At 36.5% G+C, this 26,914-nt stretch overlaps 3 protein-coding genes across 6 annotated transcripts in view; all 3 read left to right on the top strand.

Moving 5' to 3' along the window:
• LOC142336027 (sperm-associated antigen 1-like) overlaps window positions 1-26,914 on the top strand; it is a 286,466-nt gene that overhangs the window by 48,518 nt on the left and 211,034 nt on the right. The window lies entirely within an intron of this gene.
• Window positions 1-26,914, top strand: part of LOC142336029 (UDP-N-acetylhexosamine pyrophosphorylase-like) — a 102,940-nt gene that overhangs the window by 48,512 nt on the left and 27,514 nt on the right. The gene's annotated exons all lie outside the window — the stretch shown is intronic.
• Window positions 9,630-26,855, top strand: LOC142336024 (uncharacterized). Of its 2 annotated transcripts, XM_075384500.1 has the most exons (7): window positions 9,630-9,828; window positions 10,535-10,779; window positions 11,314-11,722; window positions 15,482-15,661; window positions 16,201-16,380; window positions 24,881-25,081; window positions 25,327-26,855. In XM_075384500.1, exons 2-7 carry the CDS (start codon window positions 10,590-10,592, stop codon window positions 26,708-26,710), a joined length of 2,544 nt encoding a protein of 847 aa, XP_075240615.1. In that variant the 5' UTR covers window positions 9,630-9,828; window positions 10,535-10,589; the 3' UTR covers window positions 26,711-26,855. The 2 variants fall into 2 exon arrangements, with proteins under 2 accessions (XP_075240615.1, XP_075240616.1); XM_075384501.1 differs by lacking the exon at window positions 24,881-25,081 and having other exon boundaries at window positions 9,632-9,828.

The following is a 26,914-nucleotide window of genomic DNA, read 5'->3' as shown; positions in this document are numbered from 1 at the left end:
ATAAAGCGACCAAAATTAGATCTGCATCAAATCACTTCAAAATTTTACACTTAAATACTAGATCCATTAAAAAACATCATGAAGAATTAGAGGCACTGATATCTTGTTTTGAGTCTCCGCCTTCCGTCATATGTTTAACAGAATCTTGGCTAACAGTTAATGAGGATCCGAATTTATTCAAGGTAACAAATTACAATAATTGCTTGTCGAAATCAAGAAGTGGTAGGGGTGGAGGTATTATGATCCAAATAAGTGATGAGGTGAACTTGATTGAAGAGCTGAATTGCAAATTGCATGAAAGTCTTTTGGTTCATTTGAAATTCGGAGAGTTAAAGATTGCTCTGTTAGTGGTTTATAATCCCCCCAGAATTAACAAGCAGAATTTCATTTTTGAGCTCGATGAAACATTGGAAAACATCAATGAAAGTTATGACAGAATAATTGTTTGTGGGGACTTCAACATCAACGTGCTAGATAAAAATCTGATGACGTCATCATATCTATCGACTATCCAATCAAATGGTTTTCAACTATGTTGTGAGCCAACTCGCATCATCCGAAATACCTCGACTTGTTTGGATCACTTTTTCGTAAAAAATTTGAGGATTCAGAAAACTTTTGTAATGGAGGATCACAATTATTGCGATCACTTTCCTATTGTGTTGGAATTTGAGAAGATTAGCAAAAGTTGTTCATCAGAAATTGGTGTTCGTGAAACCAGTTTTTTAAAATCGTTGAGTAGAATGTCTTCTTTTCTTGATAACCTTTCTAAATCACTAGCTACAATAAGATACCAGGAAACGGAAAGTATAAACTGTGCTTCTGACAGATTTGATAATACTTTTAAAGAAGTATTAGCAATGTTTGCACCATATCGGAGGTCAAGCAGGAATACAATCAAAAAACCTAATTGGTTTGATAAAAATATGAAAAATTTGATTTGCAAAAGAAACCAATCACACAAGTCATGGAAAATGGACCGTCAGAACAACGAAAAATTAGAGAAATTTAAAGCACTACGAACTAAAGTGGAGAAAACAATCAAAGCCAAAAAGATTTTTTATGAGCAAAAGTTCTCAAAATGCATCGGAGACTCAAAACAACTTTATAAATTGTTAAATGAGCTTAAGGGAGTTACTATTAAAAAATTCTCAAGTTCCTTACATAATAAAAAATGGTAGAAGAATTGATGATAATCTAGATGTTGCAAACGAGCGCAACACTTTTTTTGTAGGTATAGGACAAAAACAAAAGGCAGACATCCCAAATGAGATTTTTGTTAATCCTGAGGTTAATATTTTGCAGAGTATGTGGCTTTATGAAACAAACTGCAACGAAATCTTGCAAATAATTGAGGATCTCAAAGAAAATTCATCTTCGGGAGTTGATGATATTAGTATGATTTAGATTTTGATTAAGAAAACAGGTTTCATAATTTGCAAGCATCTTGTTCATCTCGTAAATAAATCTTTTAAAGACGGTAAATTTCCAAGTATTCTAAAACAAGCTAAAACTGTACCTCTGCACAAGGCAGGGGCGAAATACGAGATAAATAACTACCGACCAATTTCGCTTCTCACTGCGTGGAGTAAAGTTTTTGATCGCGTTATGTATAATCGAATTTATACGTACTTTGAAACTTTCGGTTTGTTCCATCCCAATCAATTTGGTTTTCGAAAAAAAGATAGCACTATTGATGCCATTGCAAAATTAACAGAAACAGTTCATGAGAGCCGCAATTGTCAGGTAGCCACATTTTTTATTGACTTAAGAAAGGCTTTTGACACGGTAGACCACCAAATCCTATTACAAAAGCTTAAACTATATGGTATAAGAGGAGTTTGCCTGAGATGGTTTAGTGATTATTTATCGAAAAGACAGCCATGTATTTCAGTCAATAATTGCAACTCCAGCTGGCTGAAGTTAAACTGTGGTGTTCCACAAGGCTCGATTCTTGGCCCACTATTTTTAATATACATAAATGACCTTCCAGACGTGTGCCAAGTCTTCAGAACTTTTCTCTTCGCAGATGATACCAACTTAACAGCAGTCAATAGTGATTTTGAATCAAAGCAAAAGGATTTGGTCAATGTAGAGAAATGGCTCAACGCCAACAAGCTGTCTCTTAATCCTGAAAAAAGTTGTCAAATGAATATTAAAATAAGAAACAATGCCTCTAATGTCAATAAGTTTTCCATATTCAAATTAAATTCTGTTTATATACCTGAGTCAGAAAGCTGCAAGTATCTCGGATTGCGTTTGGTTAAAAATTGAAATTCAAAGAGCACATTGAGGATTTGAAGAAAAAGTTAGCAATGCAGTGCGGAATAGTGTCAAAATTAAGGCATTATGTACCAAAAACGTGTTTTACTCAAACCAATCATTCGATATGGTGTGCTGATGTATGGATGTGTAAGCTTTACTTCCCTTCAACCTTTAGTTCTATTGCAAAAAAATTCTCAGACTCATTTTGTTCCAGAAATACACAGAAAATGTAACACAGTTTTTTGAGAAATACAAGGTCTTAACTGCTCACGAATTGCATATTTACGAACTTCTTAAATTTGTAATAAAATCAGTAAATAAAATGCACACAGATACATATCTTAATGAGTTATTTTCTTTCGAATTCCGATCAAACAATTCCACTGGAAGATCATTGAAATGGTTTTTGAAAGTACCAAAGTGTAAACGAAAGTTCGAAAGGAATTCATTGAGATACAGAGGTGCCAAATTAATTAATCTTTTTATTGAAAACAATGTGTTACCATCAAACTATATTTAGCCTTCTAGTTTTTCGTTTGTCAGTCTGGTGCAAAAGATTAGACAATTACATTTGATCGAATTATGAATTAACAAAAACAATCTTCTCCTAATTGCGACTTTGTGTACACCTTTCGCGGAATTTTTTTTTATGAAGTTAAAATTTAAAAAGACAACACAAAATGATTCAATTTACGGTCGCCGGGGTTTCCTAAAGGGGTAAAAAATTTTGTCAAAAATTGAAAATTCCATCAAATAAATTGAGAATTTCATCTATTATCTTTCAATAGTGGTTTTTTTCCTTTTTGAATAGTCATATCTAATTGTAAAAAAAAATTAAGGGCAGTGCTCAGTGATCCAGTCGGATCCGTAAACTGTCCTCTCTGTGTGTACAATGGTTTTATGTATAATGCAATGATAACTTGACGCTTTCTGATCTTGAACTCTAAAAGTAGAAAATTTTGTCATGTATTATATTTTGATGTTTATTTATACTCAGAGGAATTAACTCTCTCTCTCTCTCTCACTCTTCTTCCTCTCAGTTAAGTTTTAGATAGCCTCCATAATCCCCGGGTAGCTGCTGACGAAGCCAACCGTTTGACAGTAGTCTGAGTGAGCAATGCGCTCGACGTTGGTTGTGGGTTTTTTGTTTAACTCTAAATTTTTAAAGCAAAGTGTTTTTTGTCCCATTCATGAAAGATTTGTTAAACGTTTGACATTATTTTTGATCATCCTAAGCATACATTAGACATTTTGACTTAATTGCGAACGTTTTTTACGGTTTCAGAGGTTTTTTGTGAGTTCTTTTTAAGTTTTTACAACCTGCACTTCATTTTTCGTTGGCAGTTAAATTCTATTGTAGTTCACAAAATTGTCTACTTGAAGTGAATTAAGGTTCCAATGTGAGTAATATTTGAGTTAGAAAGGTTAGTTTCAGAGGCTTTTGACCCATTTTGGCATATTTTCTAATTCTACGTACTCTAACACAAAACTCCACACTACATCCTACCCACCTCCCCACTTACTACCTAACTGAATCCCACTAGCATTAGTTTGGCTTTATCTAGGGGCTGTTTCTCAATGAAATTTTCAAGTCTCGTTTATTTTTCAATTGATAAATTAAATCTATTTCCGAGTGGGGGTTGTGAATTTTGTTTTTAGCTTAGTACAGGGCTTTGGTTATTTTCCAGTACTGTTTTTTTGTATTTCGTTAATTGATCATGGGGGAGAGAGAGAGATTTATTTAGCTTTTTCGTATATATACAATAAAGCAAGGATGATCAACGGGGACATCAAGTTCCTCTTTTCAGATCACCCTCTCATGATGGTAGCACAAGACAATAATATACTTTGCAGAACACAAGACAGTTATACACATGACAGAACAAAAGACAAAATTACGGAAGATCGACTATTTGGAGCGGTTGCCATAAACATATTCAACAAGTTCAGAGTTATTGCACATATAAGAATATTTCAGTTTGTGACAAATATCAGAAAGGTTGTTCCTAGTGCCATTTTCTACATTATCAGGTAACACTCCAATTAATCTAAGCTTATTATATAGAACAGAACTTCTAAAATCAACTGAGTTTCTCTCAACTTTACTTTTTTAAACGCAATATTAAGCAAATTCAATGTACTATTTCGTGTATTAAACCGTTACAAAACTTAATACAATGATATCCATTTAGAGATTTGAGGAGAAACTTTAGCAATTCATATAAATGCAATTCGTAAACAGAGAATATTGTATTGTTTATAAACAGGTCATTGCAACTGTCCCGCTTTTTTCGGAAGTGTATTATTTTCAATATTTTCTTTTGTAATCAAAAAATGGGAAAGAGTGAAGAATAGCTTCAACATCCGTAGACAAGTATGCCATATTGAATTACTGAATTTACATTTGTATTGTAATAGTTTAATAATTTACTTCTGGGAACACTGTGTCTGAATTTTGAAATAATTCCACACTGCCTGCTAAACTTTTATTACATGTGAAATGTGAGTTTTAAAGTTAGTTTTGTGTCCAAACGTAAACCAAGATATTAACATGTATTGTCAACTTTTACGTGGGTTCAAATTACCTCGAAGCGTGGGTTCAAATTATCAGTTTTAATGTTCAATTGAATGGTTTTTTCAAGATTTAAAACAACCAAGTTTTCAGTTAACCAATCTTTTATGTTTTTAAGATCTGATGCTACGTCGTTAATAGAACAACCAATTGCTTCAATATTAGTATCATCTCCAAACAAAATAATTTCAACGTCTTTACAGACGTTCGGCAAGTCATTTATGTAAATTATGAATACTAGAGGCCCTAATATTGAGCCCTGGGGAACACCACATTTTACTCTTTTCCAAGAGGAGCTTATTGCATTTAGTTCTACTCTTTGCATTCTGTTCCCAAGATACGATTTAAACGAAGACAGACACACTCCTCGTATCCCGTACAATTCCAATTTACTTATTAAGATGTCATGATTTATTGTATCAAACGCCTTTTTGAGGTCTAGGAAGAAACTGATGAAGAAACTGTTTTAGTTCTGATTTCGGCTTATTGTTTCTGTTAGTTGAATCAATGCATCAATAGTGCTGTTTTGTTCTAAAAGCAAACTGGTTAATTTGCAATAGATTAAAACATTCGATGAATGAATATAGTCGGTTGTACATGACTCTTTCGAAAATTTTGCTCCATACATTTAAAAGGAATATTGACCTAAAATTATTTTCATCGACTTTGGAGACTTCTTTGTGAAGCGGGAAAACCTTAGCATTCGATAGTGCATCGGAAAAAACACCTGTACTGAATGAAAGATTAATTAGGTATTCTAAGTATACTGCTGTTACCGAACCCGAAGTTTTGATTAAAACATTGCTGAGATTGTCGTCCCCTGACGATGGCTTGTTGTCTAAGTCTTGCATGATTTTCTGAATTTCAGACGAATTTGATTTTTATAAAAACATGGAATACGCATTGCTCTTTAATCTGGGTCCGGTATTCTTTTTTAGATGTTTTGTTAAGTTTGATCCAATATTGATAAGAAGTCATTGAAAGAGTTTGCATTATCTGCATGACTGGGTTCCTCGATATTTTTCTGACAACTGGCTAGAATAGGAAAAGTTTCGGAAGCATTTGTTTTACCTTTGAGTTCATTAGGAAGTTTGTATCTTTGTCTTGAATTGGCAATACATTTGTCAAATTTATTATGGTAAAATTGTTTTTCGGTTGTTATGATTTCTTTTTTAAGATTATCCCTCGCTTTCGTGAAAGCAGCAAGCGTTGGTTCACATTGGTTCTTTTTCCATTTTCTGTGAGCTTTATTTCGTTTTGTTTTTAAGTTCTTCAGTTTGTTAAAAAACCATTGTGGACATTTACTTTTCATTTTACTGATTGTCATTGGTGCATAGACATTTGTCACCTCTAAGAAAATTCTATTAAAAATATCAAAGGCTTCGTTTACATTGCTTTGACTAAAAATTGATCGTTCGTTATTTTCCAGATGTTGATTCAAGTCATTGACATATTTTTTCACTCGTTCAGGGCAACTTAAAATTTTTTTATCTATACACTTTTCCATTATTTGTCGTTGTTTTGTGAATTTTAAACTTGAATTGAATTGGATAGTGCTCACTGAAATTTTTGTGTTGAAGAACTTGCCTCTCTCCTTAGAAAATGATCTACTGAGCTGGATGATATTTCCGTTACCCTGGTTGGATTATGGCAAAAACATTCAAAACCGTTAGCAGCGATGCAATTTAAATGCGTATCTACCATTAGGTTTTTGCTCTCAATGTCAATATTTAAGTCACCACAAATTATTGTTGGGTATTCGTGTTGTTTTCATTTTCTAAAAATTTATCACGGGTTTCTTTGAAGGTCATTTTGTTGTATCGTGGAGGGTTATATAAAGCCATGAGTTTGAAGTTGAAATTTTGCATCTCTAATTTTAAGTACAACTCTTCATTAAAAAGATTAGGAATTTCTTTCACAATGTTTAAGGTATTTTTATATTGAATCATAATTCCACCTCCTCGTGAATTTCTGTTTCTTATTGCCCAGTTATTAAAGTCAGGTATAACATATTTTGACGGTTCGTCATTTTCACTTAACCATGTTTCACACTGACATAGAATATCTGATTTAGATTCTCTAGGTCTGAGAAATTCTTTTTGAGAGACCGTACGTTTATTTGAATATTTAAAGTATGGCTAGAAGCGACGATTTTGGAAGCCAAAGGAATTTGTTGGATAGTGTGGAGTCTGATAGTCTGAGTAAAATTGCATCCGTGGGTGGTAACTTTGTTTTTTTGTAATTTTTATTTCTGTTTTTAAAATTTTTAAAGTTTTCAAAGTTCGAGTTTTGTTGCTCAGGCCTTTCGTTACGCAACTTTTCACGTCTACTTTCACTTTCGTCTACTTTCACTTTCGTCTACTTTCGTTTGTTCTTTTAGTCAGTTTTGTTTCAAAGCACTTTGTAACCGTTTCATAACTGTATTGTTCCAATTCAGCTCCTTCATAAAGGCCATGTATTTTTTTCTATGCTCTCATTATCTTTCCACTCAAAAAATATTGTCCCCACTCTAATCCAAGCTTCGTTTATCCGTTCATTGTTTCTGAGCAAATTCATGAAATTTACGCGAGCTTTTGTGGCATCTTCATATATCCTTACGCTCCCTAGAAGAGAATTTCCGTGTAGGTTTCTCTTTTTCGTTAAGAGCTCAATTTAAGTCACTCTACGGGTAAACCTAGCAATTACTGGTTTAGGTGTTCCGTTATTAGATGGCAGCCTATGAGCAATTGAAATGTCATTTTTTTCTTGTGCAACCTTCTGTACAATTTCGGCTGTTTGATAGGTTTCTCTCTGGCCATGAGCTAAGTTTTGCTCGAGACCTAGTATTTCAATGTTATCACGGCGATTATAAGTTTTGAGCAGTTTGCATTCAGATAATGTTTTAAGTTTAGCTCTTTTTCCTTGCTCGATGTCTATTTTTAGTTGCAACTGCGACTTAAGTTTATCAATGTTTTCATCGACAATTTCACTTCAATTCGTTTTCAATTCGTTTTTTAGCTCAGTTTTAATTGATTCCATTTCCGATTTTACAGTTTTCATTATTTCAGGAAGTATGTCGGCAGCAGATATCTGAAAGTTGTTTTTATTTATTTCGGAAATATCCAAATTAGGAACCTTTTCGTTAACTTTGGTATGTTCAGGTTTTGCATCATTTTCATCAGGACTTAATAGTAGACAAGTTCTTTTTCCCCTTTCATTAGAGGTGTTTGACCAAGATATGATAGAGTGGGGGCATTCGTTTTCATTTTTATTCCAACTTTTATCATTATTCAAATTAGAGGAGCTCATATTTCGACTTCGACTGAATTTGTAATTCAGAATACCGGCGGTAGCAACGAGCTGATGATTGAAAGCTCAAGAGCTACCAAGGTGTTCTGTTTTCGACATTTTGGAAAACAAATGGGTATATCTAAAAGTTCAGTAGAGTTAGAGTGGCAGTAAATCAGAAAAGATTATCTAAAAGAGAATTAAGTAATTTTTATCACGCGTGGTTTACGTCACTCGATAATATGTCTTTTGAAATCATCGATTGAAGTTTTATTGAGGACATACGATCGGTCTATGAAATGCTTTCACACCTAAGTCATTTAACCGTTTACAAAATTGAAGGATCAATTAATTGGTTTTGAAAAATTCAGCACCAAGCTCTACGTTTTTCTAGTCTTAAAAAGAGCTGTAATTTTTCTGCATTACATGTTTACGTGAAATAAATGACAAACGTTTTGTATAAACAATGTATCTTCATATACTGAGATGTTGTACTTGCTGCTCCTATATCGCACAATGTAGCTCCTCTTTAGTTTATCGCATTCTTGCGACCCTTTAGTCACTGAGGTTTTCAGTAGACATATATTTTGGCTGTATTGAATGTTTTTTTGCTATGTTTGACTTTAGGATTTTCCGTCTGTGCCCCACCCAGCTTAGTGGGTGCTTATTATTTACACCCCCAGACACACGTGCTATATTTTTACGCAATTATTCACTATGAACTGACCCGTGCTCTGTAACTGGGGGTTGCATAACGTCTGGGGGGCACAAACGGAAAAGATCCGGCTTTAGTTTCCACTCATCTGAGTAGTTTCTGCAGTTTGATTTGTTTTTGGATCTTTTCCGTTTGTGCCCCCGGTACGATATGCTCCCCCAATTACCGAACAGGTGGGGGGGCACAAACAGAAAAGATCCGTTTTCTTAGTTTCGTTTAGCTCAGAATAGCAGCATGCAATTCGACTATCATCTCCATGACAGAAAGTTTTTTATCTGACATTTTCAATTGTTTGAATGCAATTTAGAGCTTGTGGAAATGCAAGCTAATGGGTATAAAATTATTTCCAAGAACCGACGTGCGAAGTTTTCTGAGCTTTCCCATTAAATCCCTATATCTATTCTGTTTTGCCCCCCCCCCCCCCAGTTTAAAATTATATGTTAAATAGAATGTTACCGATATTTTCCTTTTGTGCCCCCCTCAATACGTTATGCTCCCCCCAGTTACACGTGTCATTACATGGTCATTCACTATGTAAAAATATGGCACGTGCGTCGGGGGGGGGGGGTGCAAATAATATGCACTCACTAAGCTGGCGGGGCATCAACGGAAAAGATCCCACGTTACTATGTAAAAAAATAGCACGTGCGCCTGGGGGCGTATAAAATATAGGCCCACTAAGCTGGGGGCCAAAATAGATCCAAATCCTTCCTCCTGTGATAAAAGATATCTATCAATGCGTTATGTTAACAGTATTAGGAAGAGTCAAATGAACGCTGGAGATAGATTTCGAAGCGCGCGAAAGTGTCAAAGGAAAATCCAGTTATGGAGAGCACGTGCAGATTTAAATTTCTAGTAAGTCGCATGACTTCTTCAAATTGCCGTATGAGAGTACGCAAATTTCAAGTGATCACACAACTAAGTAACCAAGATAGGATCGCTGTGATTATTTAGCAGCGTCCTCTTCTTTCGTTCCTTCCAAGCAGAAACCAAATAAAAACCTTGCATTGTAAGAATCAGCTGATGTTTTGTAGCGCCTCCTCCATTACTTAAATAACGGATACCGCTTCCAGCTTCAGAATGCAAATATTTTCCAAATTTTAATTGTTTATTGCTGTTTGAAGAGTTTTTCCGGTGTTCCCTGTATTTGAAAACCAGATCCCCTGACAGTGCTTTGGATCCCGCGTTACGATTTATGTATTGGTATATATAGTACTTGCGGCTGCGGATGGTTGGGGGGGGGGGTTGAAGAGTTATATAGCCACTGAGCTGGGAGACAAACAGTAATGATCCAAACTGAGAGAGTCAAAACGTTTAGTGCTAATCGATAATTTTATTCGGTTATAGATTTTCCGGATGTTTGTTTTTGGTTTTTGGAATGGATACCCTATTGAGAATTTCGGGCGCTTATCGAGGACCGCGAAGCGGTTGGAGATGTTGCGCCAGAATTTCAAAATGGCTTCTGCAGAGGCACGTAATTTTGATATCTGGCTAAGTATATAGAAATTTCTGGCATTTTAATTTGTAACTTTTATTTGTAATCGGACAACTGGACGTAACGATCGAACCGAGTTGATGGATTATTTTAGCACTTTGCAAATTTTGGCATTGAGTAAAAGGTCATGTAACCCCGCAAATGCATGCTCCCTTCGTATTAAAACTGCAATAGATGTTTTTTGCCGAATAATTAATAATAGGAGTCGCTACAAATGTAGATGTACTGATGTAACATCTCCTACGTTTTAAACAAGAAATGAGCAACGATTTACCATGTCTTCAACAGTGAATATTAGCAACTCTTTAATTCAAAACTTGGCAACTTCTTTCGAGGTTATAGAAGGCCAGGCATCGAATATTGTGCTGAATGAGTCTAAAGTTGGTACAATAGGAGTAGTAGAGTCATGCGCCAGTTTGCTGGTCCCGATGACAGCCCGGGGCTATGTGGAGAAGAATTCGAAGGGTTAGTCGGATTCCATGTGTTCAGCGTATCAAAACTAATTCGCAGTCCTCAGTACAACAGGGGCAGCTGAGAATATGCCAATGCACTGCAGACTAAAGCCTAATGCTGTTCCGCTGCAATTACGCAGAAACAATTTTTAATTATACTTGTTTTTGGGCTGTGAGAGGCAGGAAATAAATTTAAAAATTGAGGTGACTCTGCAGATTGTAGAGCTGCACTCGATCATAACCCGGTTCGGCGTCAATCAAATGATGTCTTTGCTATAATCATCCCACGATTAATGGTGACATAAAGCAATAAATGAAAAAAATCGTAAGTCTGTAAACAAACTAATAATGAGTGTTTCAGCATTGATTGGTTTGCAGAGGTGGCTCTAGCCGTGACATAGTTTGGAGTCTTTCCCATAATAGCCCCCCCCCATCGGGGGTGAGAGTTCCGTGTATGGAACTAATATCCGCATCATTAAAATAGGATGAAATAGATCAATTCAAATGTACGTCATAAGTTGAATGCTCATATAATGGTTTCTTTTAGATGATATTATTGGCTCTGATGGAGTCTCGTCACCCACCGATATTCCAAATGTCACTCCAAGGGCTGGCCAGAACAGCACTTATTCCATTGTCAACGTCGCTTTTGGCAACCCAAACAATGGATACGAGTCCTCCCACAATCGAGGAGACAACATGTCTTTGGATAATGGGATGGCTAGTCGAGATGACGACGAGGTGACCGAATCCTCCGAGAGTTTTGAAAATTTCTCTTTTGTTACGAATGCTTCGATGAACCGGAGTGCGTGTAACTGGAATGAAAGCAAAGTTGGCAATCCAGCAGATGAAACTATTGCAGGTCTGGCCTTCCATACAGCAGCAGAGCTAGGGGAATTTTTTCACATGGCGGACACTTTGGCCTCGTACAATAGATTGAACCCTGATCCTGTGATGTAAGCTTTTCTATGTATGCCTGTAGTATTGTGGAGAAGCGTCGAGTTGCGGCCTCGAGAATTTACGAGCTCTTTGATCTAATAACTCATGCATTGTCGGGACAGAACTTAAAGCTTTCTAATTATAATTTATCATAATGACTCGGCTATGATTTGATAAGTGTTGAAATCGAAAAAGGAAAGTAGTTGATTTGGCCGGATAGTTGTAATTTTCGGTAGCTAGCGTCCTTGATAGCGTTTGATCACTAAGGAATGTTGAACGGAGAGATCTAACCAGTTTGGTAATGTATCGGTTATATTGGAACTTCTAAAGCAATTAGACTACCCATTTGCATTAGTTTCCAGGAAATGTCAGTTCGTTCAACAATATCAAACTAATGCTTTCGAAAACATTGTTTTAGTTACCTCCAAACATTTTTTTAACAAATTGATTTGGTGACAAAACACTTGAATACCAATGTCAAATATAAGGTCCCATGGCAATGGGAGTGAATAGAAAATGAACAGATAATAGTTATAAAAACCGCCTGTACTACATTACACTATTTTCCGCATATTTTCCCATCCTTTTTGCCCTCGCCCAGCAAAGTTTGCTTCAGTTATTTATATAACTGTTTGGATCTTTTCCGTTTGTGCCCCCCCAGATTAGTGGGCGCATATTATTTGCACCCCCCAGACGCACGTGCAATATATTTACATAATGATTTACTATGTAATGGCACGTGCTTTGCAACTGGGGGGCGCATAACGTACTGGGGGGGCACAAACGGAAAAGATCCAACTGTTTATATCGGCATAGTTAAACAGGGCAGTGCCATTAGTATGATGATTTGTTCTAATCCAAAAAAAATTGGCAATTATCGTAGTCCTGGTAGTCTTGTATTCAATTTTTTGTCTGACCGTTTCAGTTTTTCCACAGTCCTCAGAAATGGGACGAATAGACAGTCTGGCAAATAAATTAGAGAAGAAATATCTAAGTGCTTTATAAGTCTCTGAAATGTGTCTACGTGAATTTGTGTATGTGTGTATGTGAGTGTTTCGGTACGCGTGTAAGTATGCGTTTTTGTGTAATTGTATGTGCAGTGATTTCGTGTTTGTGTGTGCGCGCGTTTGTGTTATCTTACTTGCCTGGTGTGTCTTAATTTGTCCCGCGCTTCCTTCTGTTTGCAATGCAGTACCCAATCTATGTTAATAGCTAACGTTGGACCTCTAGTCGGAAGGAACAAAGGACTGCACTGAGCGAGCTAAATCTTCATTTTTGAGGCTCAATAAACGGTGCATGTGGGATGTCATTGATTTTGTCTTTATTTAGAATGTCTTGCAACCGTTATTTTGAAGTGTTAATGTTAAAAAATCTACATCTTGTTGTCTAATAAGGCTAGGTAGTGAGGTTCGTTCAAAGATTTTAATTGGAAAAGTTAAGTTGTCTCAGTTTTTCCTTACAAAAATTTGTAATGCCTGTTTGGTCTTGGATAATTTTTGAGTCTTGGTGTGGAGGTTGTAGGCGACGCCCGCACCGTATATTTGCACATGGACCATTGATAGCGTGAGCTCTAAGGCGAATTGAGATGGCAAAAATCCTTCGACTTCCCTTCGGCAGTAATAACTGACACCTCAATAATTGCTTCGAATGGTTTATTAATAGCCGCGTCCTTAATTCAAGGCGGCTATTATAGCGCTCCTAATTTTTTTACGACTCGAAGAGTATTGGAGAAGTCTTTTTTAAAATCAATTTTATTGGAGTGATTTTTGAAGCGGGAAATGAAACGCGTGATAAAATTTGGAGTGATTTTGGCGCTTAAAAAGCGAAAAGAGAGTGGTTTTTGTTCATACCGCTGTTTTTGAGAGAGCGAGAAATTGATGTGTGAAAAAATTTTCTCCAAGCGAGCGGATTTTTTTTATCACGTGCGGCTTTTAAAAGCAGTTTTTTTTGCAACTTTTGATGGTTATGAGGTTTGATTATGATATTGTATTAGTTTCAGGCTTGTTTTGATAGGATTGAAGGTTTAAAGTAGTTAAGTTGATTTTTAATGCTAATTTGGAAGTTTCTGATCAGTTTTGCTGATTTTTAGACGAAATTTAATGATTTTTTACCTGTTTTTTTTTGTTTTACTGCTTTAAGTGGGATTTGAATAGAAGCTTGTTCCTTAAGGAATCTTCAGATACCAAGTAATTAAAGTTTTGTTGGTATGAATCATTTTTTTCTTAGGAAAAATGACACAAAAATTGAGAAATTTTAAACCATTTCTTATTTTTTTGCAGTTTTTCTTTTTTTAATCTTAGACAAGTTTCTTACCCACCCTATTATGACTTGCCCATTGTTGTGCGAGCTTCTCATTGCTCTAATTGCAAAGGAACCTTATTCGGCGTTATGTTTCTTGTACTATTAAAAAAAACTCATTAAGTTTTTATAGTTTTTTTTCAGTTTGTTTTTGAATGCCGTTTTTTTTCCTTAATTTTTTTTATGGTATTTGTGGAGGTTTAGGGTTCACAATAGTTGTTCTAGTTGCTTAGTAATAAGTATGGGCAATTTTTTGCTTTGAGTCGTTTCCGGAATTCTTCCGGCTATGTTTTTACAATTCAAAGAATTTGGGGCGCTGTCTTTTTTTTTAAGATCTGTTCACACATTTTCATGATTTTTGAAGTCAAATTGGAGTGGTGATTTTGGTCACGCCGAAACAGGAAGTGGAGCGAAAAAGCGAGTGGTTTTACGGCGTGAATTTTTTTCGCTCTAATTTTAAAGTAGAGTTAGAAAACGGCGTTTGAACAAAAGTTCGCTTTCTCGTTAGTAGTTTTTTGCTCACATGCGGCAATTTCACTTACTATTTTTTTCGATTTTTTGGATCGGATTTTTTCTAAATAGGTTTCCCAATCCCTTCATAGTTGATTCCAGGTCTAGTTTTTTGTTAAGTCAATGAAAATTCTTTGAATTGAACGTCAGGACTTTTCCTGCTATGTTTTTTACTTCGTCTAACAGATTTTTGTTTCGTCTTACCGTGACTTCTTGGAATTGACTTTTTCAATGACTTACCTCACTCAAAAAAATGACTTCTGAGCTCACTTATGAAACTTTTAATTTTATGAACATTTACTTATTAAAGGTCAATAGTGTGCATCTAAGTAGTGCCAAGAATATGCCCTAATTCTTGAATATAGTCTTGAGTTTTTGATTTCGAATATTAATTTTGGGATCTTTTCCGTTTGTGCCCCCCCAATATTGCACGTGCATCTGGGGGGTGCAAATAATATGCGGCCACTAAGCTGAGGGGGCACAACGGAAAAGATCCTAATTTTGAAAAGCCCTATTAGGGCTTTCTCCTTATGTGTCTCATAAAAATGACAGTCCGAAGCTAACCCAAAAAGTCTAGTGGTCTGTTAAAGGACTGGTGGTCGATCTGTCTATTTTATTTCTATGGTTGTTTCAATTCTTGTAACGCTACAAGCGTCTATCGCGGCTATTTTCTGGCAATCTGCCGGCTATGTTATTGCGTAGCTTTTTGGTCTCGGATTTTTCTCAGTATATAATTTATCGCATGCATATGCATGTTATGTGCTGAATATTTTTGGTTAATACTGAATGCCCCATAATACCAGGGTGACAAAGGAATTTGGCAGTTTTTCGCTGATCTTGTCATCGACTCCTCGGCTGATTTCTAGTAGCATTTTGAAATTAAAGAATTTTGTGGAGAACACGGTTAAAAAGTATTTTATTCGATAACTATAGCGGTCGAAATCAACATAAACAGAAGTTCCTTTCAGGGGAAATCACAAAGTTATGACAAGATCGACTGCCATGAAGTCGCCACCGGCATGCTCAGTAGCTTTCAATGGTGTTGGCTGCACGAGTGCGCATTCGAACTCTGCCTCTGATTTCCAATCAGTGCAAGCTGAAATGTTCAACCCAAGCAAATCCGGAACAGCTGTTGCTGTTCTCGAAAGGTAACATTTACAAAATGTACTATGAATAAATTGGGGCGATGTTTGTTGTTTTAACGTTTGACACGCTATACGCGCCTGTCGTTTAAGAGCGATCGGTTAGTCAATTTGTTTTTAATGCGATTTTTTCATACGATCGATGTTCGTCCCGATACTTTTTTGAGATCTCTCGTCGTTGCATTAAGTTGCTGTGAAGTTCTCTTAGAGCCTTATTAGTCCCAAAATAACTAAATTGGCGAACTGCTGAGAGTAATAAATTCATGGTTTGCAGAGCAATTGTTGCTTTGTCGCCATCCAACTCGGCACCGCGACGTTAGAAATTTGTACTGTGCTAGTCGATAATTTAGCATTTTTGGTTATTTTTATTCAAATTTTATCTTCGGTCTTCGTGGTCTTTTCTTAAATAATGTTTTTGAGTAGACAGTCTCAGCGGTCTATTTTACGGCTATAGTTCGACTATGTGCACTCTATCCTCATTTATTTTAGCTTCATATTTAAGTTATGCTCTTCTTGGGTGGTTTTAGCAAATGTTTTTTTTCCAGAAGTAATCTGGAAATGATGCCAACGTCTACAGCAATGAAGTCGCCACCTGCCTACTCGGTTGCATTCACTAGTGTAGGATACGCCAGCCCGCTTTCCAACTCGACCTCGGATTTCCAGACAGTGCAAGCCGATTTGTTCAATAATAGTAAATCGGGAACTGCTGCAGCTGTGCTCGAAAGGTAATGATCGAATGATTTAAAGATGCATTGTATGGATATGGAGTTTTGTATTGGAAAGGCTTGACGTCAAATTATTTGAGAAAGTCCCATCATTGCTGTCTCAGCAGTTTTCTGTATACAATCTCCTATTAATAGCCGCGTCAGAAATTCCAGGCGGCTATTATAGCGCTCCTGTTTTACAATTCAAAAAATTTGAATTGTATTGGGGCGCTGTCTTTTTTTAAAGATCTGTTTACACATTTTCATGAAATTTGAAGTCAAATTGGAGTAGTGATCTTGGTCACACCGAAACAGAAAGTAGAGCGAAAAAGCGAATGGTTTCGCGGCGTAAATTTTTTTTCAGAAAACGGGTGACTTTGAACAAAAATTCCATTTTTTGCTAGTGGTTTTTTGTTCATATGCGGCAATTTCACTTTACTGTTTACATGTTTTCATGTTTACTGTTTTTTCGATTTTTTGGATCGGAGTTTTCCCAATCCATTTATAGTTCATTATAGGCCTAGTTCTTTGTTTGAACCAAATTTCCATGTCTCGCTAGTTGTTTTTCGTTTACATGCGTCATTTCGACATTGATTTTTTTTTGAAGATTTTTTTATCTGATTGTTTTTAATAGCCGCACAGCGATAGCTGGGGCTATTATTGACCATCTCTTGGTTTTTTTATTCGTCATCGCGATTTTTGTTACGACCATGTGACGTCACAACCACTTCAAATCTGCGTTTTGTTCATTCGTTCATGCAATTTTAACTGAAGTGCGTGCGTGACGTCATTTTTCGCTCTTAGTGGAGCGAGTTTTTTTCATTCGCGCGATGGGTCACACTTGGCTAACCTCACTCTCAAAAATGACTTCCTCGCTTTGAAAGTGACTTTTGTTTACTTTAATTCAAAGAGATAAGGTCAAATGGGGGTGTGTCACTCTAAACGAAGGTTATTTGAGAGCAGCTAATAGAGGTAGCAAAAACTTATACAGACTTTTAACCAAAATTTAACATATCAGCCTTCATTAAAAAGACGAATTTTTTGGTCTGTCTTAGTGTTTTCTTAGACTGCAGATCTACGAAGCTGTTGCGGCTATTTTCTGGCAATCTGTCAGCTATGTTTTTAGTTGGTTTTTCAATTCGCTCATAGTACGTTCTAGGTCTAGTTTTTTGTTTAGTCGATCAAATTTCTTTGAATTGTACGTCAGGACTTATCCTACTATATTTTTTACGTCGTCTAACAAATTTTTGTTTCGTCTTAATCTGACATCTTGGAATTGACTTTCAATGACCTCAGTGACTTCTACTGCTTTGCAGTTAAAATTTGTGTTCGTGACGTCATTTCTGCTTTTAGGTCAATTGCGTGACTAACCTCACTCAAAAAACTTACTTTTGAATTCACTTATGGAACTTTAAATTTTAGTAATATTTACTAATTAAAGGTCAATAGTGTGCATCTAATTAGTGCCAAACTTATATGCCATATTTCCTGATTAAGAGTCTTGGGTTTTAATATCGAACATTAATTTTTAAAAATCTCGATTAGGGCTTTTTCCTTGTTGAGAGAATGTGTCTCATAAAAGTGACAGTCCGAATCTAACCCAGAAAATCTAACCGTCTATTAAAAAACTGGTAGTCGATCTGTCAATCTTATTTCTTTAGTTGTTTCAATTCATGGTAGGCCACAAGAGTCTATCGAGGCTATTTTCCGGCAGTCTGCCAATTATGTTTCATTTGTCTGCAGATATTGAGATTTTGCTTGTGCGGTAAAGAGATTTTTCTGTACACCATCTCGTTTGTCACTCACGTGTTTGATACTTTATCGCTGTTGCAACCGTCTTCAGCTTCAATATCGCTTTCGTTTTTTCTGACTACTCGAAACCCTAAAACGGCAAAGATTTTTAGTTTCTAGATCCGTAAATTCTTTCTTCCAAAGATGGGTCAATTATTATAACTGCGAAGTTGTACACTGAGCGTAGCTATATTGCGGTGACCTTTTTTGCTTTTGTTTTTTAGGCAACCTCATTTTCTCAGCAGGCCAATATTGCGCTCCTAGTTTTTACAATTCACAGATCTTTCATTGTATTGGAGCGCTGTTTTTTACGACTTGAAGAGGGGTATTGGTGAAGCGTCTTTTATCGGTAATTTTGTTGGAGTGTATTTAAAAAAGGAATTGAAATGCACGAAAAAAGAGTTAATGTCAAATTGCTTAGAGAAGAGAGTGTTTTTTGTTCCTCGCTTATTGAGAGAGAGAGAGAGCGATAAAAGCAGGTTTGAATAAATTTTCACTGAGCGATTTGAAGTTTTTGATCGCGTGCGGCTTTTTGAAAGCAGTTTTTGTTTTTACTCCAATTTTTACCGTAAAAAGTGTTTCGCGCAATTCTCTAAGCTAGTAATTAAGCGTTTTTTGACCATCTGAAGAGTATTTTTTAATTTTGGTTTCAATTTTCAATTATTTTTACTATTTTGCCTCGTTTTAAGATTTTTCGGCGATTTTCTTTTTCAATTTTTGATAGCATTTGGGGAGTTTTGTGATTAAAATCAGTGTTGTTCTAGCATTTTTTGTTGTCTCTCAATTTGATAAGTATTGACTTTGAGTTCTCTTGGGAAAGAAAATTGCGTGATTTTGTGAAATTTTTGCAGATTTTTGTATGTTTTCTAAGTTTGTTGCCTATTTCTTCAGTGGCTCTTATTTAGGCTCTCTCCTTTTTTTAATTCACTTTACCTTTTGATCACTTTTTTCGTTTTACATCAGTCACGGTTTTCACGCTTGACCTCTGACTTACCTCGGTCACTGTTTCAACTGAATGGATTTTAAAATCTTTTGCGTATTGATTTACGAAATGTGAATACAGTCAAAGTCAAAAGAGCAAATGAAACTGGACTAACCGATACAGCGTGGTCATTAAGTCATAGTGCATTAGGTTATTGAAGTTCGTTCTCTGACATTTTTATTGAGCTTAGTAGCTTTTAGTTTAGAAGCTGAATTATGTTTGGTTTTAAAATCTAACTGAATCTGCACACCAAATAAGCGCATTTTTTTGAAACTTAGGGAAAAAGTTGCTCAATTTTTATCTTTGCTTCTTTTTCTGTTTCAATCCCGATGTGCGTCAACGGCGGCTATTTTCCGTCAATCTGCTGGTCTTTTGTTTTTATTTTTTATCTGCAAATTATTGGTCGGCTATTAGAAGATTTAATTAAGTTTTGTCCAAATATTGTTCGAAGGATCGCATTTTATCGTTTTTTGGAGAATTTTGTTTGTACTTTACAGAGAATGTTGCTTTTTCAATTTTTCCTTCGCCATGAACTTTCATTTGCTGTTTTTTTGAGCCTGATACCTTGTTTATGAATTGATTGTATGTTTTTCTTTGTTAACAGATCTTACTTGTACTTTTCGAGTCGCACCTTGTTGTAATTTTTATAAGATTGCTTTTGTTTTCGTCAGTTTATTTCTTTCCGGTATGTTTTTCTTTCTGTTAAAAAAGTTTTGTAAATAAGTAGGCGTTGCATCAGGTCAGTAAGTATGGTCAGTTGCCCCCACTCCGAGTCGTTTCCGGAGTTCTTCCGGCCATGGTTTAAGGTTGTTCCCACATGTTTACGGGTTTTAAAAACTTAAGTGATGCCTTTAGTCACGATGAAATAGGCAGTGGAGCAAAAAGGCGAGTGATTTTGCGGTGTGAAATTTTTTACTCTTATTTTTCAGCAGAGTGAGAAAACTGTTTGTACAAACATTTGCTTTCTGGTTTGTGGTTTCTTGTTCACATGCGGCAATTTGACTTTGATACTGTTTTTCGTTATTTATGATCAAATTTTCTTCTAAATGGTGTTCCCAATCCATTCATAGTAAGTTATTGGTCTCTTTCTTTGCTTTGTCCATGAAAGTTCTTGGCAGACTTCTGCAGGCTAGTTTCATAGTTCGACCATTCTGCTTAAAGTGCTTTTAAACACCAGCTCTTAAGCAAAGCAGTTAAAAATTAACAGAGTCAGTATTAAAAAAGTGGTGTTAGATGCACACAACTTGGTTTTTGTTCTTATAAATTTTAGCTTCCATCTCTAATGCTTATTGGTAATGACACTAACTGTCGTATCGTCTCATTATGTAACAAGAGTTTGCTAACAACAAAATTATCACAATAGTTCGCACTTTTTAATAAAAAAAAATAGTTCGCACTTTTTCTGTTCTTTCATATCCAATCCGGGTTTTGGGAATGAATGGCGGCTATTTTCCGGCAATCTGCTGGGTATGTTTTGTTGTTTGACGCTACTTTTTTTTTACATTTTTGTTCACGCCGCAAATTTCGAAAATGTTTTTGTTTATCAATTCATGTCTTTATTTCTTTGCTCTTTTGCTACTTTTTTGTGCGTGAAATCATTTCTTAAACTAAATGGCGGCGAGTTTTAAGCTCAACTGAGTGATAAGAATTTTGACTCTAACTAACTTACCTCACTGTCTAAATGACTTTAACTTTTTTTACGGTCACTTCCGATTACTTTAACCCCTTTGAGAGTCAGTATAGGACTCCAAGCCTGGTCTAAAATTAACGAATTTGAGTTTTAGGGAGAATTGTTTAGTTTGAATATATTTTGGTCTCTAAAGAGGTTGGCAACTGCATCAACTCAATTCTCAATCTGTTACTATCTATTTTCAGCATCACGAAATTCTGTGTTGCAGCTAGTTCGGCAATCTGCCGGTCATAGTTTATAAGTAGTTGCCCCAAGTATAAATTTTTTGGGGTGGTGTACTGAACGAAAAACGACTTCCACCAATTATTTAGCATATAGTAAGAAAATTGTGCATATTTTCAAAATTCAAAGATCCCAATTGTTGGCCTAATGGTTGATGTCATTGACCACTAATACTGATGCATGCGCTGTAGGGGATATGCCATCTCTTTGATGTCTGAGTCAGACCCCAGTTCGGAAAAGCGATAGCAAAAGAATGCTCTGCCTTAACTCGCCTTAACTCCCCGGCGCGACAAACTGTTATCTGAAAGTACCATATCGTCCAAAGAAGCAATTACAAGTGCTATTCCCGACATCAAATCAAATCTGAATTGAGAAAGACCATCCAAAGAGCCATGGAAAAAGCTATGCAATCAATGAAGATCCAACTTGAGAAGGAGATACAAACAAAACAGAGAAATATAACGGACCAAAGTGCTTTCAAAGCGCAATCTGAAACCGAAAAAGCATAAAACTACAATCGGCCAGACAACATAGAAGTAATTCGAATGCAAGATGATAGCACAATTGGTTCCCACGGACGCAAATTTACTGATGGCTAATATGTGTCCATGAAGAAAATCGTACAAATTGTTGAAGTGCTGAAATCTCCTATTACTGTCAACGACATATCCATTGCCCATCGTCTTCCATCAACAAAAAAACGAAAGGCCTATTGTTGTGAAGTTTGCTAGCAGAGTTGCAAAGATCGAAATGTTGAAAAAAAGTCCTCAATTACACTGAACAATTTCTCTGTGTCAAGATATTTGAAGACATCGCTCAGCCTCGACTAAACTTTTACAACCTCATGAAGAATGACTCACGAATTGAAAGTGCCTGAACCAAAGAGGGAACTATCCACTACATTTGAAAAGAAGACAGAAGTCTATACAAAGTGATTGGGCTATACGAGGCAGGACTATTCTTTGGATACCCGTTCCTGGACATCTGGAACTGCTTAAACAGATCTAGTGTTTTTTGGCGCAAAACAAGAGTCTTAAAACAAAATAATCAATACTTCATTCTCAATTGCTTCTATTTCGTTTTGCAATGTTAACGTCAGATTTCTTAGGAAGAACTCTGATGATATGATCATCAATCTATTAGACGGCAATCTTATGTCAGATAGTTATCTAATTACAATCGAATCAAATGGCTTTCTGATAGCCCCCTGGAAAGCCACTTGTGTAGATATTAACTCCTCCATATGCCTTGACAATTTTACTCCTAAATCTGAACTCAACTGTGGTTGAGGTCGTGGAGTATCAGATTCTAAGCCACCATTACCCTCTTCTACTAAAATGGGAAAGTAAACATAACAATGGTGGAAGCTCTAAAATATTTTGTGATACAAACTTCCTAAAATCTGAATCTCAAGTAAATGGCTTTCAAATCTCTTTTGACGAAAATCTTATTGAATATTGTCATTTGATACACGGTAGCCTTGATCTTGAGAAAGCATTCAACACGTTCGAAAGTGTGTTCACTAACGTTACTGATCGCTGCGCGCCGCTTGTAGAAGTCCAAACTTTTCTTTGGATTATACCCAAATGGTTCACAAACTATTTAAAAAACTTAAGATCGAAGCGTTATCGAGCCCATAAAGCTTGCACTCTAAATTTTAAAAAAATAGTGATCGTTGACTGTAAAAGTTTCGTTCTCTTCAGGGAAAATTATAAAAGGAAGTCTCAAAAGGAACTTAAATAAGTTTAAGGGTAGTGGGGGAGACTCAAGGCAAACTTACAAGTTATTCAGTGACCTAGAGATAAGAATGTTAAGGAACAGATTATGCGGAGATCGTTCGATATCAGTGAGTTGTAGGATGGTGTTTGTGCAGTAGCAGTTTGTTATATATTCAACACTTTTTTCTCCACCTTCGGTGAGGAACTTCAGGCTGAAATAGCTTAATGTCCGCCTATAAGCTTGCCTGAAGCAAATCGGTCGATGCGTTTTCGTGAAACATCGGCTCTGGAGGTGACAAGAATAATAGAGAAGCTGGAATTAAAATCGTCATGTGGGGACGATTGCATCGCTTACCGGATAGTTTGTGCCTCTGCTCCTGTAGTGGCTCCATATTTGAAGGATCTTATCAATTTGTCTTTCCCATAGTAAGTTTCCCAGGAGCTTATCATGGGCTAAAGTCTTTCCGTTGCATAAAGGCAACTCAACAACAAATGAAATTTGCTTCTTTCTTTATCTAAAGAAAGAATTTGACACAATTGGTCATAATATTTTGCTGGTCAAACTAGAAAACAAGGGAGTGCGTTATATGCGTTATAACACCTCAAGTTGGTTAACTTTAGCCATAGAATGCAAAGCGTTGAAATAGGAAATAATAACTCTGACTGTAACCGCGTTAGCTGTGGGATACTACAGCGGTCCATACTCGGACACCTTCTGTTTTTAATATAGATTAATGACCTACCAATGTTGTTTTTCAAAACAAATGTTTCTGTTTGCAGACGACACTAACGTAGCTGCGACTGGGGCTCTCGGAAACTGAGTAATCGAGAACCTGGAAAATGTGAGCGAATGGCCCAACGGTAACGACTTAGCTCTTATTTACATAAAACAGTCCAAATTACTATCACAAGTGCTTCCAAGTATGATGTACGTAATTTTCGTTGTTTGTTTTGCATTGATTATGTTGTTAAGAGACTTAGTAATCAGAAATGTTCTGAAAATTAAGATATTACGTTCCTCGAAAGCAGCTGCCTAACTATTATCGAATCAACATCAGCTCAATTATACTTGAAACAAATTCATATACTTCAGAAGAATAGTTAATCTGATTTTTTTCAGAAAGCGGCGCGATTCGTCATCGGAGCTTTTGCTCAGTGATCAATTTCTTACGGTTTATGAAATGCATATATACGAACTCTTGAAATTTGTACTTAGGTCAATAAACAATTTGCACTCTATGAATAACCTCAGCGATCTGCTTTGTTTTGAACATCCATCTCGTCTAACGCGATCCGTATTTATCCAGCTCTTTAAAGAGCCTTTCTAAAAAAAATATCAAGCGATATTCTTTGTCGTATAGAGCAACCCGACTGTACAACATCTTTAAACGTCAAGGCATTGTTTTTGATGACTTGACCAGCGCATCACAACAAGTTATCTCTTCACTCTATCATAAAATTAAATAAATTTTATATTTGAAAAATAATGTTATTCTGGTGGTGTTGGCTGGCCACTCGGAGCTTACACCACCTTTTTTACTTGGGTTTTTTCATGCCAAATAAGAGAGTCTCAAACCTTCTTAAATCCCAGAAATCGACGTTTTTCGGCCCTTGATACCAAAAACACTTAGTAAAGATTTTTTTGAAGAATAATTCAGTCATTTATTCGTTTATGCCAGGGAAAACGCATGAGAGCCACAGTGGCTCCGTTGTTTTTCCTCTCCATATTGGCACATTCTCAATGTAAAAATTTTTTGAAGATTTTGTTGGTTTGTGGTGTACTTATTTTTGCTTTATTTGGAGAAATAAATTCTACTTTTATTCTTATTTGCTGTTAGAGAGATTTGATGCAAAGATTATTTGTTTTCCGTAGCTCAGTGTGATTTTGCTAAATATTTGCTAGAATTTGTCTGTTTTTTAACTCGTTACTAGTTAACATTATTACTGGTTTATAATGAGCTCTCATTAAGACATTTGAAATCCCTTAGTGAAGTGGTTCTTGACTCTATTGTTTTGTCCCAATTGACGTGAACTTGTCTGATTGCAATCCAATTTATAAGCCTTTTACTCTTTCAGGGTCAATTATTAGTCAGCCTTTTTATAGTGATGCTTCTTTAGGGAAATGAAGTCTCCGCCTGCATGCTCCGTAGCCTTTAACAGTGTAGGATACGCTAGTGCACTGTCCAATTCAATCTCAGATTTCCAGTCGCTCCAATTGGACGCCTTCAAGTTTGACAACTCGGGCACGGCGGTTGTGGCGGCGGCGGAGACTTCTGGTCCCATTGTTGCTACTCTAAATTCAGGATTTGAGGGATTAGAGTGAGTGTTTTTCCAAATCAATGTATAAATGGGCTGCAATAACTTTGGCGGGAGTAAGTTAGACAAAGTCTTGGATCTTTTCCTCTAAAACCCCAGCGTTGGTATAGTATGAAACCTGAACCGTTCATTTGATGTATTTGGGTCTTGAACGGAAATATAATACTTTATCGCCTTGTTAAAACTAAAGGATGCAATGAAATTGTTAATTTAATGAAATTTTCAATGTGCTTCTTTTTGTGTTTCAGAATTGGCAGTCAGCAATATTTGCCTCTGAATACCTCTTTGTGTCAAGTGCATGAGCGCATAGCACCCAGTCCAATCGAAATGTTCAGAAGTTCCTGTCTTTTGCCAAACAAGCGTTTCATTTTCCACATTGTATACTCGGTCATGGCCAACCTGCGCTTTGAATCTATCAAAATTTTGCCAAAAGTCACAGCTAAACGGAAAATGTTGGTGCCCTGGATCGTGACAGAAAGTATGTCGCCCAAACTTGAAGCCTCGGTTGATACTGAAGGGCAGGCTTTCCGCACGCCAGTTCACACGCCGAACGCTCGATTGGCGCTGGATTCAACCGACATTAAAGAGCAGTACTATAAAGTCAACCCGCAAGCGACGCCTCTTCCAGCTTGTGCTAGCAGAACACTTACAACCCTAGACAGTCAGCATTATGCTGAAGTTGCAAGTGTCTGTGGCGCCAAAGGTGTTAACAAAGAAGTGTTCACGAAGGCTCAGAAATGCTTGAGTGTTGAAAAATTGGTGCATGCTAATAGCACCCTAGCTTCTGTTGATTTGGATTCTTCGTCTAACCACACCCAGACGTCGAAACAAGTCCTTGTTGGAAGTTTGAATGACGTGGAACCCGGAGCTTCAGTCAGTGGGTTTGAGTCCTGTGGAACTAAACCGGAAGAAGGGGAACATGTTGAAGACCAAGAGACCCGAAGTCATGATGTGCATGATAATGGGGATGAACGGTCAGAATCAATAATGACTTCAACAATCAGGCGAGCAAGAGCGGCGACGATAGCAGCGGACGGAAACTACGAATCTTTATCAAGAGCCACCCCGAGAAAGCGTACGCTCACTCTAGGTAGAATTTTTACCAGACTTCGCAAGAAAGACAGACGACCGCATAGTGATATACGTAGGAACTCCAAAGAGCACCATGATGTGGAGGCTTTTGGCGATCGGTTAGGTTCCCCGGTATCGTACGACCATTCATCGCGAAGGGGATCATTTTTCACGAGGTTTGGAAGAAGTTCAAGTAGATCTAAAAGCGTGACAGGTCACGTGACATCTAAATTGTGTGACGTTGATGATATGGTGCAGACCTTATACAACAAATTTCAGAACGACACCGAATTTCACATGATGATTATGAACTTCAGATGTCGCGCTAAATTGCAAAAGCCAAAACGGGGGCATGTTCAGGACATGCAAAGAGATATGAAACTGTCCTGTCGAAATACAACTACCCTATTTTGTGATTTCAACCCTCAACTGAAGAGATTGAAGAGCAAAAAACAGCAGAGAGAAGTTGTGAACAAAGTTTTGGGACGTGAATCACATTCTAAAGACATGATTAATGAAGTTGTCTTAGTTGATGCATTTAGACCTGCCATTTGTCCGTAATTTTGTAGTTCTACCTGCCCTGGTCATTGATAATCAATTGTTCTGTAATCATCACCAATTTTGCAGCTGTTGTGGTATCTAATTGTTTTTCTTTGCTTTCTACTTTGGCAAACTTTTCAAATGTAATTCAACTGTTTCGATTTGAGAGGTTTTAATCTGTGTAGAGAACCATTAGGTGCTCTTCTAATGAAGTGTGTTAAAAGG

This window comes from Convolutriloba macropyga, chromosome 3 (genome assembly GCF_964194025.1).
Source record: "Convolutriloba macropyga chromosome 3, txConMacr16.3, whole genome shotgun sequence".
Taxonomy (NCBI): Eukaryota; Metazoa; Xenacoelomorpha; order Acoela; family Convolutidae; genus Convolutriloba; species Convolutriloba macropyga.
The sequence above is the reverse complement of the archived record's forward strand: the minus strand, read 5'-3'. Positions and strand labels throughout refer to the sequence as shown.

Excerpts from the sequence above, each read along its gene's own strand:
- LOC142336024 (XM_075384500.1), top strand. The coding sequence starts at position 10,590 with ATGTCTTCAACAGTGAATATTAGCAACTCTTTAATTCAAAACTTGGCA. Across the intron at positions 11,723-15,481 it reads TTGAACCCTGATCCTGTGAT|GGGAAATCACAAAGTTATGA; the intron begins GTAAGCTTTTCT and ends AGTTCCTTTCAG. Across the intron at positions 15,662-16,200 it reads GCTGTTGCTGTTCTCGAAAG|AAGTAATCTGGAAATGATGC; the intron begins GTAACATTTACA and ends TTTTTTTTCCAG.